The 23,268-nt window shown below is 36.3% G+C and overlaps 2 protein-coding genes across 2 annotated transcripts in view; one reads left to right on the top strand and one right to left on the bottom strand.

Annotated features, from left to right (window-relative positions):
• LOC145688129 (uncharacterized) overlaps window positions 1-19,577 on the bottom strand; it is a 93,398-nt gene extending 73,821 nt beyond the window's left edge. Inside the window, exon 1 of the mRNA XM_081761904.1 lies at window positions 19,177-19,577. Within this exon, the coding sequence (XP_081618030.1) occupies window positions 19,177-19,526 (350 nt within the window). The 5' untranslated portion in view covers window positions 19,527-19,577. The remainder of the gene's footprint in view (window positions 1-19,176) is intronic.
• Window positions 1-23,268, top strand: part of LOC145688128 (uncharacterized) — a 98,977-nt gene that overhangs the window by 32,820 nt on the left and 42,889 nt on the right. The window lies entirely within an intron of this gene.

Raw genomic sequence — 23,268 nt, 5'->3', positions numbered from 1 at the left:
TGTACTCATCGCTATAGCTCTGCACTTAGGAGATAGTTAAGAAAAATTTCAAAGAACTGTATGTACAAACAGGAGGCATAGAGGGTTGTGGTATAGTGCTTACCTCTGGCTCGAGGAGAGGTCTGTGGCTCAACCCTACATCATAAAGTTAGTGGTGGACTACATCGTGTCCATGGGATTTTTGGAGTTCCTTCTTTTTCTCCCACACTGTAAATTCATCAACATTTTTTAACATTCATTTCCGTTTATTATTTTGTATAGTTTTTAGTCCTACGTTCTATGGATAAACTTTGCATGTTTCCTAACAGCACAAGATGTGCTAGGCATGCTAGTTTTAGGTGTTCTCAATTCATCTCCCACATTTGATGCATTTGTTGCTTCTTTTTCTAAGCGATTGTGTACTAGAAGCAACAAACGCATCAAATTTATTAGATGGCAACTGTCGCTGATCATTTGAAAGTGAATATGGAAGAACAATGAAATAAAGTAAATAAACACTCATCATTTTGTTATAAAATTACATGGCGAGTAGATTTTATCTGATCCCAAACGGTTATCGTCGAATATATGCGGTTAAAGAAGCACTCTGATTAGCCAAATTCAAAAGACCTCAATAATTTATCCCTCTACAAGCGATATTGTCTTTATCGCCTCCGTGGCCAAGTAGGTAGAGTACGCGGCTAGTAATCCAAAAGATGGTGGTTCTCCCCCACGTCGGGTATTTTTTTAACTTTTTTAAAGTGTTTTTTAGACTCACCTTAATGTAAACACATTACGCATACAGGCGATTTAACATATTTTGGGGGTGTAATTTTGTGGTTCATTGACGCTTACGGCATGAGGAACATACCTAGAACATACTAGGCACGTTCCCCAGGTACATGTCAGGCATGTGCTTAGGGGCGGACATAGACTATGACTATCACTTGCTATCCATGTGATTTCTCTCTCAGAGGTACGTAAGGCACACACTGGACACATACTCATGTACCTGAGGGAATATGATAGGCATATGCCTGCTATGTGATTGTGCTGTTAGGGGTAGAGGCGGATGATTACTGAAAGTGAATGATTATGACATAATTAGAGGAATAAAAATGTGAAAGGAAAGTGAAATAGAAAACACAATTTAACACATTCAAGACAGTAACTTTAACTTTGTGAAAATTCATTTCAGCAGGCTTAATATTTTCTCCTAACAATTGAAGTTTAATTGCCCTTTTCGGTACCAAGGTTATACGAAAAGTAAATTTACAGCTTAACGTAGAATCTGAATCACATGAGCTCTCATTGGTGATCAAATTTTGGCCCTTCCAGGTCAAAACAATGCATTAACCCTATAGCCAAGAGGGAGCAATACAAAAGAAAACAATTTTAAGTTCTTACGACATCGAGAGTATATTAAGAGCGAATTCGAGAAAATTTATTTCAGATAGAGTGAATACGATTTTTCCTCCATGTATCCATAAAATAGGGTGAATCTACTGTATTCCTGTGTGATAAAAAGATATAAGTGGATTATGTTTCTCACATACATGTTAACTATTATTATTTCTTAGTACACCAGCGATCAGTGGCGTATTTACGATTTTGTTTCGGGTGGTGCTTTGCTAACTTTCGGGGGGGGGTCTTTGTCTGAAAATGTGAAAATTCTGCAAGATATTTCATATACTTTACTATAGTAAGTAAGATTTCGGGGAGGACTTAAGCCCGGAAGCCCCCCTAAATACGCCACTGCCAGCGATATATACATTGCAGATACGCAGACAACTGTTAAGCTCTTTCTAATATATGAACTGCGCTGAAAGAAAAAAAAATATACTATAATCTGGATGTTCCGAATTAAAATCTTGTAATTTCATGCCTACCGTGGGAACCATCCAGCAGCATACGCAGAGATATGTATGAAGGGTACCACACACCCATTTGTATAAAAGGTAATGTGCATGTGTACTACAAGCTAAATGAAATGTTCGTACAGCGTGATAGTGCGTATAAGAAGTATGGAATGTATATACATTTTGAAGAGACTTAACATACTAATATAAGGAGAGAGGTTCTACGAGTGCTGACGTGTGTAACGTACAACTTGCATATATGTGTTTTCCATATATCAGGACAATGACTGTATTGTCGTTATTTTAAACAATAGTACTTACGTCTACACAAGTAGTATATACATACGAAATTATTGTTATACGTAACATACATACGTAAATAATGTTGTTATTATATATATTGCAATGATACATAGACCTCATCATGTGCATGTATGTGATATGTGTAGCCATATCTTGTTCTTATACCTAGGTATACTGTCATTCTGTGTAAAGCACACCTTTCTTATGTAGAAATGAAATCTTTGAGTTATACGTCTCACGGTTGTGCATGTTAGGCTAAAGGAGACAGTGATGAAATAATGAATGAAACGGTGAAATTAAGAGAGTGGGAGGAAACGGGAGAACCCCGAGAAAACCCACGCACACGGTGTTTGTCCACTACAAAGTTCACTTGGCGCGAGCTGCGGTCGAACCAGGGACCCCAAGCATCAGAGGTGAACGCTCTACCACTGAGCCACCGCGGCCCGTTTTCTTATGTAGAATATAAGTATAGCAGTCTAGAATTATCTGTATCGAACGTAGATATCTTATGTACATCTACAGGAATAAGAAAATTCTCTATACAAGCATCTCTTTTGTGAATATTTTCTGTACAAGTTAACCAATTTAATGCAAATTTTATACTGGAAGTTTACTTCTGCAAGTGCGCTATACGTAATATCACATGTATTTACTCTTTATTTGCTAATGCTGTATGATTCACGTAAAATTCATGTGTTCTGCATACCGATATTTAAGCCTGGTAGACATTAGAAATCAAATCTCCATGGTGTAGCGTTACCACATTCCTTACTTATCTATACTTCTTTTGTAAGAATACATTGTGTCCGTGACAATACGATGTCATTTAATAACAGGAAGTGCGTCACCGTATGTTGAATTATACCATAATAAAAAGTATTATAATTTCTCTTAGAGTAATGAAGGATAAAGTGGACTGCTTTTGAAATGGTTCGTAACTAATGTTATTAGTTTTCTGTACTTTACACATGAAGTAGTTCTTTAAGAAAAATATGTCGGCACTGTCAGAGTGAAAGTATTTGAGTTGTGTACTTCTAAACGTTAGACGTGTACTACTGGCGGGAGCAAAAAAATGAACATTTGTAAGTAAGTATAAAAGTAGTACATATAATACTTGATGTAAAAATGAGAATCTAGTGTTAAGACTGTAAGTACGTATACTTCTACTTTGGTTGAATCTAATAAATGTGGGAAAGATAGAGATATTTGGTGACAGTCTTTACAAGCACATCCATTATTACAAACAAGTTATGTATGAGGATAAACAAGATTATTATTATTATTATTATTATTATTATTATTATTATTATTATTATTATTATTATTATTATTATTATTATTATTTTTGTTAAAATGCAGGGAGAAAGTGGACACATCCTCTAAAGAGTAAATCGGATCATTGTTTTTATCATTAGAGAAATAATAATAAGATGCTAATTTCGAAGTGAAACGTGCAGCATTTATGTAGGCTACCTACAGATTTTTCCATATGTCTAAATCGCATAAGAAGAAAGTTTTTTTTAATGGCTGGAAGATTGAGGAGTCTAAAGTATGACTGGTAGTACTTAGATACATAACTATATATATATATATATATATATATATATATATGTGTGTGTGTGTGTGTGTGTGTGTGTGTGTGTGTGTGTGTGTATGTATGTATGTATGTATGCATATATATATATTTACCTACGACCAAAATAAAGCATTAGTTGACAAGTTACTTTTGTGAAGGACCCGATTGGCATCGATTATCAAACCTGTAGCCCAGCATAACATCGCCTCAGACAAACAGGAAGCATGAAGAAGTTCCTTAGTTACATAAGCCACTTCATCTTGGCAAAGAATTTATGTTAATAAACTTATGCAACTTGTAAGAAATAATAAAAGTCTGCAGATATTACCCGAGACACGTGCCACCATAAACAAAACTACCCGCTTTCTCTTAATCATCATTTTCCCACTTTCTTACTAATCTTTCCTCTAGTCAACACAGCCTGATACTCCATTATTTAAGAAAACTCATTTTAGAAGGACGTTTGATGTTATGTCGTCGTGACTCCCATGAAATCATCGTTTGAATACGTAGGTCGCAGAGAACATGGGATCTTGTCTTTATTTTGATCAGTCACTTCCAATTTAACCGTCAGTTGTTAACGGGTCCTGCTGCGTTAGACGGCTAAGGCGGGCCTCCTATGACCTACCACGACTGGTTCTCCTTTCAGAGCCGAAAACCAAAGGAGACAGCAGACTAGAAGTCAGGCTCTCTGCACGCAGTCTTATTGGCTCCAAAAACAAACTAGCATAGATGTCGACGTTTCAACAGCCAACGGACAAGTTGGAAGTGACTGATTAAACGTAAATACAAGACCCCATGACTTCTCTGATCTATGAATTTAAACGATGATTTCGTGAGCATCACGATGACATGATATCATGCGCTCCTTCCAAGAGGAGTTTTCTTACGTGATTAAGGAGTATCAGGCGTGATGTCTATAGGGAAAATTAATAAGAAATTGGGAAAATGATGATTAAGAGGAAACAGGTAGTGTTGTTTATGGTAGTATGTGTTTCAGATGATATCTGAAGACTTTTGTTGTTTATTACAAGTTGCATGAGCTTATGCAACAGAAATTCAAAGCCAAGATGGAATGACTTATGTAACTAAATAATTTTCAGTGGGTGCTTCCTGGGTGTTTGGAACAATGTTCTGTCGGGCCACAGGCTCGATAATCGATGCTAATCAGTCCCTTTACACACTATTTGCCATCAAGAGGATATTTACTGACGCTGCTGGTTGAACATTGTGTAGAGTATATATATGTACTGGAGAAACCGTGGGATTATGGGTGTAATTGAAACATTCAATTGTTAATTGCAATTGACAATTGAAACTTGTAATTGTTAATTGTAATTGTTAATTGCAATTGAAATCAGCAATTAAAACTGAAGATAAGAAGATGTGTGTATATTGTATTGTCCACTTGTTACTGTTTTACATATTTCAAATAAGGTACTTATAAGAAATGCTGGATAACTACCATCCATTCGCCCCCCTGGGAAGAAAGCCGTGAAACTAAGTATTTTTTAAATATATTATGTTTATGGTTCTATCCCGCTCGAAAGAACTCTATATGCCCGTCATGCATACAATAGGAATGAGCACGAGCGAGTTCGAGCGAGTTTTCTTCAAAACTCGACTCGACTCGAAGCAAACATCTTTGAGTTCGACTCGAGATCTCGGCTCGAAAGTTTCCCACAACTCGACTCGAATTCGGATCGAGTTTCCAGTCGAGTCGAGCCAATTCGAGCTAAATCCTTTGTGTAGTTCCAAGTACTACTATCTTCAAGTATCCTACATAGACAATATAATGGGAGACCCGGGTTCGATTCCCGACGGGAGCTCATGTGGTTCGGATTCCACGTTAATCAGTAGGTCCACGTCTCATATAGCCTCGCTGCTGAAAGGGACGCTAAACTAAAATCAACTCAACTCAACTCAATAGACAATATAATTATCAATGATACTACTACTACTACTATAACTAATTATTATTATAACACCATGTACATGTATAAACATGGAATATAGGCGGTTTATATCGGAATACTAAAAATTAGTTAACTGTCGATCTCGGTAGTCAAGAAATCTTCAGGAGGCAAAGACATCGGTCACGAGATTCTTGGTTTGAGTTCAGGAGGAGCAAGTATTCCGGCTCGAGCCAAAAATTGTTAGAAGTTATGGGACTCCAGCCAAACATGTTTAAAACTGCTCGACCCGGGTTTAGGGTTGTCAACGACTCAAGCGGCTCGCTCACAGCTCATTCACTTATCGAGCCGAACCGAGAAGTGAGCCGAGGCAACAGCTCATCCAACCGAGCTAGCTCGAGCCGAACCGAACCGAGCTGATTGCCCCAACCGAGCCGGTTCGAGCCATTGGCTTAGTTAAGCTAACTCGAACCCAGCCTATTGACTCGTTTCAACGGAGCTGGTTCGAGCCATTGGCTCCAATCGAGCCGAGTCGATAACTCGTCTTTACCGAGCCGGTTCAAGCCATTGGCTCAATTGAGCCCAGTCGATGGGTAATCCCAACCAAGCCAGCTCAAGCTGTACGCTCAGTTGAACCGAGCCGGGCCGGTTGACATCATCACTATTCCGGTTGGGCTTCTACTTTGGCTAAAAAATTGGACCGTGCAGTTCTCAGCCTTGATGGTAGGAACTACAAAAAATGATATGAAATCTTTAGTTTTACGTTACACGCATATGCCGGTTAGGCAAAAGGAGACGGCTATGATGGGAAATGAATGAAATGAAGAAAGTGGGAGGAAACGGGAGAACCCCGAGAAAATCCACGAGTACGGTGTTTGTCCACCACAAAGTACAAACTGCGCGAGCTGGGATCGAACCAGGGACCTCAAGCACCGGAGGTGAACGCTCTACCACTGACCCACCGTGCCCCTGGTAAGAACTACAGTATATACTTATATTGGTGCTCACGGCGTCATTAACTTGTTCCACCACCAACGAATTTCGAGGTACTTTGTTTTGCATCTTTTGTGCGTGTTTTGTGTCGCTTTGTGCGCCTATTCCCACATTTTGTGCATCACCGGAAGTGGGTCAAAATGGGCCTACAAATATGGCGGAACAAATTATTGCTCTTCCGCCACCAATGAATTTCGAGTCGTTTCCTTCACATCGTTTTGTGCCGTTTTGTGAGTCTACTTCCGTTTTGTGCGTCACCGGAAGTGGGTCAAAATGGGCTTCCAAGATGGGACGAAAATGACCAAGAGTTCCGCTACTATCGAATTTCGAGGTCGTTAATTTCACACCGCGTACCCTTTTGTGCGCCTATTTCGACGTTTTGTGCGTCACTGGAAGACGGTCAAAATGGCCTCGAAGGTGGGACGAAAATGACCCACTTCTCCGCCACTACCGAATTTCGAGGTCCTTCCTTTTGCATCGACTACTCGACTACTGAATTTTCGTGCTGTTTCGTGCCCCCATTTTCACGTTTTGTGCGTCACCAGAAGTGGGTCGAAATGGGCTTCGAAGATGGGACGAAAATGACCCACTGTTCCGCCACTATCGGATTTCGAGGTCGTTATTTTCACATCGCGTACCCTTTTGTGCGCGTATTTCGACGTTTTGTGCGCCACTGGAAGACGGTCAAAATGGGCCTCGAATGTGGGACGAAAATGACCCACTGCTCCGCCACTACCAAATTTCGTGGTCCTTTCTTTCGCATCGACTAGTGAATGTTTCGTGCCGTTTCGTGCCCTTATTTCCACGTTTTGCGCGTCACCAGAACTGTGTCAAAATGGGCCTCCAAAGTGTGACCAAAATGACCCATTGTTCCGACACTATCGAATTTCTAGGTCGTTTCTTTCGCATCGTTTAGTGCCTATTTTTTTAAAAAAAAAAAAGTTTTCTGTACCTACTTCCTCGTCTTGTGCGTCAGCGGAAGTGAGTTAAACAGGCCTTTAAATTGGGAGTTAAATGGCTCAATGTTCCGCCACTATCGAATTACGGGGTCGGTTCTTTCGCATCGTTTAGTGCCTGTTTTGTACGTTTTGTGCGTCACCAGAAGTGTGTCAAAATGGGCTTCCAAAGTGTGACGAAAATGACCCACTTCTCCGTCAATACCGAATTTCGTGATCATTCCTTTCGCATCGACTAGTGAATGTTTCGTGCCGTTTCGTGCCCTTATTTCCACGTTTTGCGCGTCACCAGAAGTGTGTCAAAATGGGCCTCCAAAGTGTGACGAAAATGACTCACTCCTCCGCCACTACCGAATTTCGAGGTCCTTCCTTTCGCATTGACTAGTGCCTGTTTTGTTACGTTTTGTGCCGCTATTTCCACGTTTTGTTCGTCACCAGAAGTGTGTCAAGATGAGCCTACCAGGTGTGACGAAAATGACCCACTGTTCCGACACTATCGAATTTCTAGATCGTTACGTTCGCATCGTGCCTTTAGTGCCTTTTTTTAAAGTTTTCTGCGCCTAGTTCTCGTCTTGTGCATCACCCGAGGTGAGTTAAACGGGGCTTTAAAGTGGGAGTTAAATGGCTCACTGTTCCGCCACTATCGAATTTCGGGGTTGGTTCTTTCACATCGTTTAGTGTGTATTTTGTACCGTTCTGTTCGCCTACTTCCACGTTTTGAGCATCACCAGAAATGCGTCAAAATGGTCCATCAATGTGTGGGGTAATAGAGCCATTGTTCCGCCACTATCGAATTTGGAGGTCGTTTCTTTCGCATCGTATAATGCCTGCTTTGTACTGTTTTGTGCTCCTATTTCCACTTTAGTGCGACAACGAAAATGGGTCAAAAGGGCCTACAAGTATAGCGGAATAGCATAATGCTGTTCCGTCACCATCGAATGTCGAGGTCGTTTCCTTCACATTTTTAATGCATGATTTGTGTCGCTTTTTGCATCAGTGGAAGTGGGTCAAAATGGACCTTGAAAGTGGATTGGATATGTCTTTTTCTGCAATATTGGTAGGTCGTCTTTGACCCACTTTTGTTGGCCTACAAAACGTGAAAATATGCGCAGAATCGGTAAAAACATGCACTAAACAATGCGAAAAAGCGACCTTGAAATTCGATACTGGTGGGAGAGTGGATCATTTTTCTTCCCACTTTGAATGCCCATTTTGACCCACTACCATTGATTCACAAAACGTGGAAATAGGCTTACAAAACGGTAGAAAACACGCACAAGATGATGTGAAGGAAACGACCTCGAAATCGTTCCTGACGGAACAGCATTAACTTGTTCCGCCATATTTGTAGGATAACATTGACCCATTTCCGGTGACGCAGAAAACGAGAAAATAGCGCACAAAACGACACAAAAATGCAAATTTAGATTAATTACATGCAAATTTTAAGTTTGTAAGCTTAATTATATGGGAAATTTTATACATTTTTCCTTTACGTTGGTCTACTTGACGTTGATTTGGGACTTTTAAATTTTATTCAGTTTTCCACTGAAAAGTATCTATAATTCAACAAGGAAATAATTATGAATTATAATTATTATCTATATAATTGAATTCATTGTAATTTGTTCCATAACAAACACTTTACCATTTCGTAGTAGTTGTTATGCCCGTTCTTCGCATGGATCAGATAACATATCAATGTAAACGAACTGAACAACGGGAGGACAATTAAAAAACATTTCTAAAATTGGATATATTTTGTGTGAATATATATCCAACAACGTACATGTGTTTTCATTGGGAAGGCCGATGGGGGGCTGAAATTGAACGTATACACTATCGGGGGTGTCACTATACGTCTGAGCAACCCCAATAAATATGGATTCGACACAAATTCTACTACTTTTACATGTCCCGGTGAACAACCCCTCAGAGCCCCTTGGTTCGTATTGTGAAAAAATCTCCTCTGGCCCCCACCAACCCCCAACAAATACCGCGAAAACTATGAATGTGACACTAACATCTGCCATTTTCTACTACTTTTTACATATGCCGGTAAAAGTCCCTATAATCCTCTGGTTCCAATTTTGAAAAAAAAAAAAACAACGCCTCTGGCCCACAGCCGATGGGGGCTGTATTTGGAAGTCAACGCCTGTGGAAGTATCACCATTCATCTCAGCGACAGCGAAAACTATGGATTTGACACTAATATCGGTCACTTTCCATTATTTTTACATGTCTCGCAATTCCCCACCCCCGGTGACTCCCGGCCCGCATACAATGGTGGCTAAATTTGAAAATCATCGCTAATGAAAGTATCACCATTGATCTCAGCCACCGCGAAAACTACGGATTTGACATCGGTCATTGTGGATTATTTTTACATGTCTCGTGATCCCCTTTATAATGCCCCCTTTCTTAGCTGATGGGGGATAAATATGAAAGTAAACGCGGTCTTGAGTTTCATCATTGAGCTCAGCTATTCCGAAAACTATGGATTTGATATTAATATCGGTCATTTTCGATTATTTTTACATGTCTCGGAATTCCTCCCTCTGGTGACCCAAGGCCCGCATACAACGGTGGATGAATTTGAAAGTCATCGCTAATGGTAGTGTCGCCATTGATATCAGCAACCGCGAAAACCATGGATTTGACACTAATATCGGTCATTTTGGATTACTTTACGTTTCGGTATCCCCCCCTTCGTTGACCCACGGCCCGCAGCCGAATACGGTGAATTTGGAAGTTAATGCGATCGGAGTTTCACAATTGATCTCAGCGACCGCGAAAACTATGAAATCGACACTGATATCGTTCTACTTTTACATGTCCCGGTAAACGCCCCCTGAGACCCCCTGGTTCGAATTTTGTTGAAAACGCTTTGCCTTGGTGTGGGACCTGGACCAAGGTATCTTTGACCAAAATTTGGTAACTTTCGGACGACTTTTCTGGTTACCAGGCCGGTCCCGGTAAACGTCCCCTGAGACCCCCTAGTAAGGAATTAAAAAAAAAAAGTTCTTCGTCTTGTTCTGGGGCCTAGACCAAGCTACCCGTGATCAAATTTTGAAAAGTTTCGGTCCCCTCGTCTCGTCCACAGGCCGCACAAAGATAGACAGACACACGAATAAACTCTATTTTATTTATCTCAGAAAGGTCAGATCCGCCGTTATTGTAATAGAGCGGAGCTTGAGCGATTGATCGTAGAAATTCAAACTCCGATGGGTGATAATTTTATAGGCTTGTTTTATTACAAGTTTAAACTCTTTAGTCAGTAGAGAAGAGGGCGTGAATCATGGGTCAGAGTTGATGACAATGGGTTTTGGTGGGTCTGTGGGTCACAGTGGGTAAGAGTGGTTTATGATGGGTGGTGGGTCAGAGTGGGTCACGGTGGGTCGTGGGTCACGACGGGTGGTGAGTCAATTGATCGTGGCTAAAGTTTTCATTGCCCCACGCCCACTCTGAACTACAGTGTTGAAAATTAATCAGTGAAAATCAATTGCAATTGATCTATCAATTGAAAGTAATTGCTGTGGAATTCAATTGCAATTGAATCAATTGCCAATTAATTTCAATTGCAATTGAATTACAGAATTCAATTGCAATTACTTTCCACTGCAATTACTTTCAATCAATTGATCGATTGCAATTGATTCTCCTTTTTGAATGGCCAACTGCAATTAACAATTAACCATTACTTATTTCAATTGTTAATTGCAATTAACAATTAAATTTACAGATTAATTGTTAATTGTTAATTCAATTGAAATTTGCCCAACACTGCACCACAGTAAGAGGTGGATAACAGGCATACCATTTATGGGTTAAATAATGGTTTCTTCATTTTACTCTACCAAAAAGTTGTGTTCTCATTTTAATGAATTTTATTATTTTCTCCTTTTTGATACATTTTATAAAATCTTTGCTTTTATAATTCTTCAGAGTTATTGTTTTATATAGGCAAAAATGACTTCCGATGCAGCTAGGTAGAATCTATTGTTTGTATATATCCACAATGAGTCACCGGGACAACACGTTTTTACTTTCACTAAATAGATAAGAGTTCAATTAGTCTTTTGACAACTGTTTTGTGTTGTGTATGTACATTAAATTGTTGTTCCTAACTCCTAAAATCGAGAGTTCAAAAGTACACATTCGTCATATGATATTTTGGGAACCTAAACAAGGCAAAAGTACAAAGGCGACAACTGAAAAGAAATATGAAGTGTATACGGTGAAGGACGAATAACCGATTGGAGAGTAAGAAATTGGATTATCAAATTCCGTTCTGGAAATACGACTTTAAAAGACGAACAGAGGGCGAGGCGTCCTTCCGACCTTAATAACAATGTTTTAATGACAATATTGAAGTAAAATCTACATGAATCAACAAAATATATAGCAGAAAGGTTCAATACATTACAATCAACTGTTTGCCGCCCCCAGAAGAAATGAGGGAAAGTCAGCAAGTTAGGATTATGGGTACCTCACAATCTCAGTGAACAGAATAAAAAAAGATCACCCGTCAATCGCAACAATCCTGCTCCCACAGGTAAAAATCGAACCTTTTTTTAGTCAGGATTATAACAGGTGATGAAACATGAGTTACTTATGACAATATCGTCCGCTAAAGACAGTGTTCTAATAGAGATCAACCACTCCTATCAGATACGAAAGCAAACATCCATGGAAAATTTGATTGTGTGTGTGGTGGGATTGTCGAGACCTAAAATTAATTACGTGTTGTTGAAGTCAAATTTTAAGATTACAACAAATACATGTGTTCAGCATCTACAGAGAGTGAAAGAGAAACTCCAGGAAAAGCGTCCTGCACTCGTCAATTGAGAAAACCTCATTCTCTTACACGACAACATGAAATCACATACAACAAGGGTGACTCAAGAAAATTTTCTTGAGCTTGGATGGTCAGTTTTACCACACCCACGTTACTCCTCAGACCTTGCCTCGACAGGCTACAACCTTTTCTGTTCCTGTTCTTACAAAACTTTTTTTTAAATCGAAAACCTTTAATTCTGAAGAGGAAGTCAGTCAGGCTGTCGAAATTTTCTTTCAGTCCAAACGAACCACGTTTTATAAGGAATTAATTGATAAGCTGCCAGGGAGAGAAGGTCATACATAATATGGTAAACACATAATAAATAATGTAACTTTATTATTTACTGAAAGCAAAATAAATGTCTGATAAAAAACAGGAGTTATTTTTGACTCAATCTGATATATTTATATAACGTAATAGGGCATGAATAAGAACACAGAAACGTAGTTTACAATTAAAAACAGGCATTCTCTTCAGTGTAACTCAAACTCATGATGGTTTTTCATCATGATTATCATTTTATTGCCTCAGACCGCCCAGCTACAATATGCCGGTACTAGACCGTCGTGAAGGACAACATCTGACTATTAACTTTTAACAAAATGGAAACGTCAGTACACAACATGACTAATCCTTTATTTTTCAAATAGAACACTGCCTAATAGTATTTTATGTCACATAAACCCTAGGGACAACAAGGGAGGCCTCGAAGGCCCACAAATTATTTATTTTACATGTTGTAACATTTCTAATTGGATAAAAAGTTTGAAAAAAATCAATATTGTCAAGCTTGACCCCATTCATCATAAAACGTACTTGCTTAGTTCTCAGTGTTATGTTTTCTCTATTTATAAATAAAGAAAGTGCTGTGGGCCTCAGAGCCCCCACCCCTGGTAGTACTAAGGGGCTATTCACCGCATACGCTAATTGCTATATCCCAGTGTTTAGGCTATTTATTTTATTTTCCTTTAAAGCAGTTTTGGTATTACAACATGCAAGGGCAGTCTGAGTTATTATTCTGGTGCAGTGTTGCACACTGCACTTTATAAAAAATTAGTGTATGCATTTTTCTGATTTTTTTTTTTTTTTTTTTTTGCATGTTTAATGAAACCTAGCATATTACTTCCTCGAAATTTACGAAATATCTCTAGTGCTTTAGATTGAAGTCAATCAAGAATAAATGGTCAAACTGAGTAAAATCTGCCTTGTTACGAGTTTTCACATGCACATAATGTGATAATAAAACAGTTTTACAGTATTATAAAATTATTCGATCCACGTATAATATTACATATATTTTCTTTAGTGCTTCTAAATTATCACCACTGTTCACAGATAAAATCAGTGAAGAGGAAAAGGTAAAAGGGGTAAATTTTCCTGACTTCGAATTTTCCTTATTTAAACAACATGATGGAAAATAATATCTACCGCAAAGTTTCGTCAGAAATATTCAATTTTGATGCAATTTAGTGTATTTTTGCTTTGCAATATTCCACTTATCTCCACTGTTTGGAGTTAAAATCTGTCAAGGGTAAAAGGGTCAATTTATTGCTCTCATTAAAAGAATATGTTCCAAAATATAAATTCGCCATTCAGAAAAATCAACTTTGATACAATATGGTGTACATTTTTCTTAAGGTTTCTCATTCATTTTCACTACTTCAAGCTAAAATCAGTCAAGAATGAGCTGTGAGTTTACCGCCTATAAATGGAGAATAATAACATTCCCACGATTTAAAGGATGTGATTCACGATAACATTCATGAATGTATACACATTCGATTTTTGTCCAATATGGTGGAGGCTTTATGATTCTTTCTGATCATCTCAACTAATTAAGATTAAAATCATTTAAATTCTCATTTCAAAGAATACGTTCCCGATAAATTTTATAAAAATTGAAATTTGTTTGACTTCCATACAATATTATGTATTCGGTCTCTGAGGCTTTCCTTAATCCACACTGATTGAGTTGAAATTAGCCAAAATTGTATAGAAACGTAAACTGGATGACTAGAATATTTTCACATAATTTTTGTTCTAACTTGTTGTTACACTTAAAAATGTGAATAAACTAAATGTTGTGCCTTGTGTGTTTAATATATTAATGCATTTCATCCTGAAATGTTATATTGACCAGTACAACATACTTGTCCAGCGGGCTAGCCTATACTTTAAGGCAAAGGCTCCGTTGTAGATTCAATCTTACGGAGCATTTTCTTTCTCTTTTTTCTGATATTTGTCCAATGAAGTTCTCTTCTTCTGAATTAACGGAGTTTCTATTACATTGCTTTTGTATTTGTTTGTTTGTTAGAAATAAATCTTGTAACATATATTTCGGTACTAACTAGTTTAGTGCTATGAAAGTTTGTAGAGGTACGTAGACTCAAACACAATATAATATTTTCAAAAAATTTTCACTCTATCATATGCTTTTAGTGCAAAATTAATAAAGTTATATCAAATAAATTTAGGCAAGAGTAGTTGCTGCCAGCTAATTAAGAATTACTTCAACAGATGGTAACGTTCAGTGCTGATTCGAGACCATATACGTATATGGCGCGTTTAAGAAAAAAATTAAGAACAGTGTCTGGCAAAAATGTTCTTTCATCCTTTAGAAAGCTTTTTCTTTAATATTCTTTTACAAAAAAATTGAATGGACTGTTGTGAGTCTTGTAGAACGCTGTTAAACAATAAGGTACGTATGCTCACAGATTGAAACCATATAATATTTTCAAGTTAAGGATGTTAGGATCAAAGAACTGATTCTAGGTTTTTGAATAAAGACCAGAAAGTAAAAACAACCGTAACACACATTTAAAAGTCATCTTTTTACAAAATACACTAAAAGGGAATATATATATATATATATATATATATATATATATATATATATATACAGGGTGTAATGAACTATACCGACAAACTTTAAGAGGTGATTAATCACATCAAAACAAGATAAAATGTTCATATGGACATAAGCAAAAAATGCATAGTTTCAGAGCTAGAGCTGTACAAAATCGCGAAAAATCCAAATTTCAAGAGGCTCTATTTCAAATTCTAGATACTGTGGATGTGGTCCTTATCAGCATAAAGGAAGGCACGCATACGCAATCCAAAAATGCATATTTCAATAATGTTCAATGAGTGTACAGAATATTCCGTGCAGGGTGAATTCTCAGACATGCCATCAACCGAATTTTCAGATATGCTGATTTTCTGATTGGTCCAAAGTAGGCAAACGATAAGCCTTGATAGCAGTGAACACGGAATCCTTTGGTGCAATGTCGGAAGTGTTAAGGATCGTCAGCAACACGGTCTCTCGTACTCGGAAAAACGCATGCTGCAATGTTTTCTTTCACGCTTATAAGTGAAGAAAACGTGAAATATACCGTGACGAAATACATATCGTCACACGTTATTCCGAATACAAATAAACATGGAGCTACCGGTTCCTAACACTTCCGCCTTTCCTACGAAGCATTGGATGTCCATTGTTGTCAAGGTTTACCTCTTGCCTACTTTGGACCCTTCTTGAAATCAGGGTATATCTAAAAACTCTATTGAAAACATATCTGAGAATTATACCCTATAGGGAATACCCTCTACACCTATTGACAATAGATGAAATATGCACTTTTGGATTGTGTATGCGTGGCTTCCTTTACGCTGATAAAAACCACCACCCAGAGTTTCTAGAATTCAAAATAGGGCCTATTGAAATTTAGATTATTCGCGATTTTGGACAGCTCTAGCTCTGAAACTATGCACTTTTTGCCATTGGTCCATATGAACTTTTTCTCTTATTTTGATGTGAGGAATCACCTCTTACAGTTTGTTGGTATAGTTCATTAACATCCTGTGTGTGTATATATATATATAGTGACCAACTCAATGTTACTGACTTATTAATAAAGTCCATTGAAAATGTACTTTAAAAAAATTAGACATATTTTCTTTTTGGTAGGGGAAAAGGAAGAAGTGCCACTAAGACTAAACAGCATTGGGCGCAAGCAAACTACTTCCTAATATATGTTAAAAAAAAAAAGAGAGAGAGAGAGAGAGAGAGAGAGAGAAAGAAAACACGTAACCTGTAACCTTAAGAAATGTCGCACAATGCTTTGTTTTAGCTTATTTCTTCATTTTACCCTACCAAAAAAAGAAACCCTCTTTTAGTACATTAAAAAAAAACTTTTACTTATAAGCCAATACCACACCACAAAATTCTGATCGCTTTTTAGTGCATTTTGTAAGACCATTTATTTATTTATTTTTGCTTTTGGAGAGATTAAAATTAGTTGAAAGAAAGACGGTGAATTCACCTAATTTTTTCTTCCATATTTCTTCTTCGGACTGGGATTTCAAAAATTCGTGTGAATTTCATGTTTAGTATGATTAAAATCACCCAGAGGTGACTACTTTTCGACATCTGGGCTGTATTATTAGTGATGATATGAAGTATCAACGTAAAATAAAAGCAAGATTAGGAATGGCGAAAGAAGCAATTAGGATTAATAAAATACTATTCTGCGGAATCTTGAAGAAAGAGTTGATAAAAAGACTTATAAAATGCTTCGTGTAGAGTATAGTACTCAATGGGACAGAAACATGTACATTACACAAAAATGATGAAAAACGACTGGAAGATTTCGAAATGTGTGTGAGGAGGAAAATGGAAAGAATTAAGTGGGTCGAACGGGAAACGAATGAGAGGGTGTTAGAAAGTGTGGGGGAAAAGAACAATTTTAGACATTATTTAGAAGAGGAAGAGAAACTGGCAGGGACATTGGCTAGGAAAAATCTTTTGTTGGTCTATGTTTTCTTTTCATCAAAATAAAACCTTGTTAAAAAGTTGCCTTAGTTTTAAATTATTTTAAGAAATACTAGAAATTGTTAAGCAAATACTTCTTTTCCAGTTATGTCTTACTGTTGAACCCTTGCCAAGTTGAAATTATTTATCTTAATTCATCAAAAGAAATTTGTATGTAATTTACGCTAATACTTGTGTTCCCTGTAGCATTATTATTATTATTATTATTATTATTATTATTATTATTATTATTATTATTATTATTATTATTATTATTATTATTATTATTATTATTATTTACTAAAGTCACTGCTGAAAACAGTTTTCAAAACTAGTTGTTTCTGTTAACATCATATATTAAAATTTTAGTTTTCTTATGTACGATTTTTATTTGAATTTTGAATCACCCAATGGATTAATTAATATAGTTTCAAATTAATTTCAATCTTTCAACGCGGCATTTACATCCTTACTTCCTTACTCTACTGATGGTATTTAAATAATGCTCCTTTATATCTTCTATTTAAGGAATAGAGGCAACTCCATATATGGCAAAGTAATGTAGAATCTTTTAAAAACTGTATTTAGCGACGGTAGGCTCGGGATCCAGCCCATAGGATAGGTATTTCAATTGCGAATGCGTACTCGGGCTTTCGGCTCGAAGGGTTAATCATGATATAATATGAGTAATATAAATTACGATACATTAAAAATTTAAATTTGAATTATGAACAAAAAGGGTTAAAATAGGTAAATTATGAGAAGAAACTTGTCTGTTATAGACGTAGAGCTAATAATATATCTGGCAATGATGCATGGAGTCGCCATAACAAATAATAATAATAATAATAACTACCTTATAGTATCCCATTTCTGTGTTTTAACTTTGCAACACGGAGTTATAAAGCAGACATGTCATTATATCACAATTTAAATATGAAAGTATATATTTTGGACAATTTAAGGAAATGTAATCCAATATTGACAAAAGTGACAAATGAGCTCCTTCGTGGCTAAGCTATTAGCTTACGCGCCTTTGGTGTGGGAGGCCCGGGTTCGATTCCCGGCGGGATCTCATGTCGTTCGGATTCCACGTTGATCAGTAGATCCCGTCTCATGCAACCTTGCTGCTCACAGGGACGTTAAATTAAAAATGAACTCAACTCAAAAGCGACAACTTCGAACTAAGTCCATTTTCATCCCTTACTTACAATGATTAAATCTACCTTACACATCCATGCCCAGTAACTATATATAGGCTAGATGCTCATTCAAGATAGTGATTTGATTGCCTGATTTTAAAATTGATGTTCCTTTCTGCATATGAGACGTGTATCTACAAGTTGACATAAAACTCAAACTTTATGCGCTACCATCGGGAACCGAACCCGTATATCCAGTACAAAAGGCGTGCATTATAACCATATAGTCATGAGGTAGTTTCTAGTGAATTGAATAAACGGTATAAAAGATAGAACGTTCATAAATTAATTTAAGTATTCTATATGGAAATTGAAAAGTATACTTCGTGCAAACAAAAGAGAAAAATCATTATTTAACTATGCTGATGTTGAAATTCGATGGAATTTTATATATCATATGTGAAATATGTCGATTGTGACAAAATAAAATTATTAGAATATAATGAAATACAATTGTAAGATAATAATCTAAATCAATCAGTTTACAACTAAACTTTTTCATTAATAAATTATGCCATGCGACAGTCTCTTTGTAGTCACAAAATAGTTTATTTTCTTTTTATAGCAATTTTAAAATTTTGGTTAAAGAAGGCAGAAGTTAACACAAACATTACTTCTAAATAAACGCAAATATTCAAAATATTGCGTTGAAATACTCTAATACAAACATAAATCTGTAAAATCAAATCAAACCATACGTTTGTTTAAAACGAGAGAATACAAACTTATTTTCCTAATACCATACCTGATATTAATGTGTTTGTACTTTCTCCAGAAAAACACGGTCATCGATGCAACAAAGCCAAGTATGATTACAAGAATTAAAGAAACAACTGCATTTGCTGCTCCGCTATGGCCACTATGATCTGTAAGCAGTGTATCTCGCTTAGACTCAGTAACGTTGAGATCCGAAGCAGCCGTGGTATTTTTGGGGAAAGCTGGTGTGGTTACAGTTCCATGTGCCTTTGGCATTTCCCTCTTCGACCGCCACCAGCCGCTTAAGTTGTCGGATTCTGCATTTGAATTTCGAAGACTAGCTTGTTCCGACACATCGATATTCACACTGTGCACGAAAATCAACAAAACCTCCGCCATGACACTTGTACACCCATATTATCTCCATCTTCAGTGCCATCTGACGAGATACTCCGCAGGAGATCGATAGCTCAAATGCCGGACCCAATGAATAACTTGAACACGCAATTGGGAGTACGACTATTGAGCGCCCAACACAAAAGCATATCGTACGGAAGAATGCAGATTTTTATCTGATGTGTTTTGAAACTAATCTCCTCGTAAAATACATTTTAAAGTAGAGACTTAAATTCTTGCTTAATATTTAGTCTTCTTGAAATAAAATATAATTGAATACTTTATGAAGCTGAAAATTATTTCAATAAAATAATGATATTATTATTATTATTATTATTATTATTATTATTATTATTATTATTATTATTATTATTATTATTATTATTATTATTCCTTTTAAAACTTGGATATAAAATATACTCTACGTAAATATAATATTTCTTTTTAACACACTAATAGAGCAATATTAGGGGTAATTTCCTAAATTTCGAAAATTGAATTGAACTTAAAGCACACTAGCATGACTCGTTTTTAAATAACAGCATTCAATTAACGTGAAAATTTATATACATATTTCTTGTGAATGTTATAGCTTATAAATGTATACTGAAGTTCCAAAAGTGTATTTCAAGTTCATTTCGACTACATAGGTTGTTTATTTAAGTGGGTATATTATTCTCCTACACACCCATATGTGCTCAGCTATAATACATAAAGCTACATAAACTGACTGATTCGCTGATATACAATTACGAGTATTTCCAGTTGAAGTGGAAAGTAGAAATTTGGCATGCTTCTAGCTTTAGGAGAAAAAGCAACTGTTAAGAATATACTCTTTTTTTTACATTTTCAGGAGATAAGCAACGAGGATAAAAATTCCCATTATATTTAAACGGTTATTTTTTTATTTTTAGCATAAAATCACATGTCTTAGGTAATTGGAATTGGAATAAAAATTTTCAACTCGGTATATATACTTGTAGGCTTTTATAGCGTTACAGTACCTAACAAGGAAAACTATCCAACTCCCCGATGAGTATCGCATCGAAACTTGCATAAGTGGAAGAACATATTGAAAGATAAAAATATGCTTACTCTTACGATTCGCAACTTTATAGAACCGGAAGTAAAATTATCGTTCTCCCATAGCCCCTGAAAGTTATGTACTCTGGTCATACATACCAGAATGTGATACACTGGAACCTGTTTTCTCACGAAGACAAATATTGCAAACTCAAGATGATAACAGTTGGTGGTGATTGGGATTTCTAGTACATCATTGATGAGAACAGATGTCACATGGAACATGATACGATACACCGATTGTACGTTCCAAACGAACACCTTTACCCGGTGGAGAAAAGGGACACGTTGAAACCACAACGCAAAAATGATTTTCTATGATTATTATTATTGTTATTAGTATGACTATTATTACTATTATTATTATTATTATTATTATTAGTAGTAGTAGTAGTAGTAGTAGTAGTAGTAGTAGTAGTAGTAGTAGTAGTAGTAGTAGTAGTAGTAGTAGTAGTAGTAGTAATAGTATGATTTGCATTATTAATATGAGCAGTATGAGTAAAAATAATAATAATGTGAAGAAGAAAAAAATTGCCATATTGTTGGGCCCGTTTAGTAACGAAGAACTTCGACCCGTCTTGAGTGTCCTCTAGCACTGCTATAAATGTTTTAAAACCAAATCCCAGCCGGAATTCGAAGTGAGGACCCTTGAGTCGCAGGCTTGACGCCTCAATCCACAGGAACATGAGGTCTACAAGAAGAAAAAATAGTACAGGACATGGTTTCTCAACCTGGCGGTCGCGAAGATAAGCGAAAGAGATAAATATAATTAGCATCTACTAACGGAAAATATTTTTAAATAATTATTATTTTGAATTTTGTTCTGATAGACAATTTTTATTTGTATGCATATTGTCAAGAACAGCAGAAAATGATCCACTAAACATTTTCAACAGGTGCAGAGTTGGTTAAAAATCAATTTAAATGACAGAGGTACGATATAAAACTAATTAGAACTACATATTGAAATACCAGAAGAATCCAAATGCACTTATCATATGATCCAAAATTGAGGGAGTTATGAAGTTTTAAAATTTTGAAACGGCCTCCACCTTGAAACAGTATGGCGAATAGGATTCGATGTTTTTAATATGAATGAACGAAACAAATTTGGTTTTAATCCATTCGTTTTTAGAGAAGTTACTGTATCCACTATATAGAAGAAATGGATTCTACTGTTATAGAAATAGAGGTATATAGTGAAACATCTGCAATAGGTGTATTAAAATTCCGACATAAGCTTATTACAAGCCAGAAATTATAAGGTGGTCGTGGAAAAAGGATGTGATAATATGGGGGTTGTGATCGGAATTTGGTTAAGAACACTGGTATAAGATTATTATTATTATTATTATTATTATTATTATTTCTTTGTCGTCTTCTTCGTGTTATTGCCGACCTCATGTTCGTGTTGGTTCAGGCGTCAAGCCAGCGATTCAAGGGTCCCGACTTAGAATCCCGGCTAGGGTATGGTTGTTTATGGATTTTAGAACCTTTATAGCAGTGCTAGAGGACACTCAAGACGGGTCGAAGTCCTTTGTTACTTAACGGGCCCAACAATATAACCTATTTGTTGCCTTCTTCACATTATTATTATTTTTACTCATCACACTGCTCAATTTAATAACACAAATCATACTATTACTACTACTGCTACTACTACTACTACTACTACTACTACTACTACTACTACTACTACTACTACTAATAATAATAATAATAATAATAATAATAATAATAATAATAATAATAATAATAATAATAATAATAATAATAATAATAATAATAATAATAATAGACATACTCATAACAATAATAATAAACAGAGAAAGCCATTTTTGCGTTGTGGTTTCAACATGTCCCTTTTCTCCACCGGGTAAAGGTGTTCGTTTAGAACTTACAATCGGTGTATCGTATCGTGTTCCATTTGACATCGGTTCTCATCAATGACGTACTAGAGATCCCAATCACCACCAACTGTTATCATCTTGAGTTTGCAATATTTGTCTTCGTGAGAAAACAGGTTCCAGTATATCACATTCTGGCATGTATGGCCAGAGTACATAACTTTCAGGGGCTATGGGAGAACGATAATTTTACTTCCGGTTCTATGACGTTGCGAATCGTAAGAGTAGGCATATTTCCATCTTTCAATATGTTCTTCCACTTATGCAAGTTTCAATGCGATATTCGTCGAGAAATTGGATAGCTTACCTTGTAAGTAAATCATGAAAATTAAAAATCCCAGTTTAATGGTGTTTTATGGGAAACCGAAAAATCATCCCATGTTGTTTAAATGGAATATCTTCTATATTCGTAATTATTAGTCATTTCCGGTAGGATCAGAATGATGAAATTTGACATGCTTGTAGCCTCCTGGCACTAACTCTCAGAAAAATGCCAAAAGTGAATACTTTGTTTCTAGGTTCTCTAAAAAGAACAAAAATTTCTCCATGTTACTTAAATCTAGTAATTTTTCTCAGTGAAAAACTTGAAGACCTAGGTACTTCTAATTAGAATAGAAACTTAAATTTCAATTTCTTTCGAAACTAATAAACAAAATCATAAAAACTAATAAAAATCTGATTTTTAGAAGGTTCTGTGGATTTTTAAAAATTCCACATCACGTATTTTAAATGGGACTACTTTCACACCCCGAAAT

This window comes from Thermobia domestica, chromosome 6, assembly GCF_964235325.1.
Source record: "Thermobia domestica chromosome 6, izTheDome1.hap1.1, whole genome shotgun sequence".
NCBI classification, from domain to species: Eukaryota; Metazoa; Arthropoda; class Insecta; order Zygentoma; family Lepismatidae; genus Thermobia; species Thermobia domestica.
Note: the sequence above shows the minus strand (reverse complement) of the source record. Positions and strands in the feature narration are given on the sequence as shown.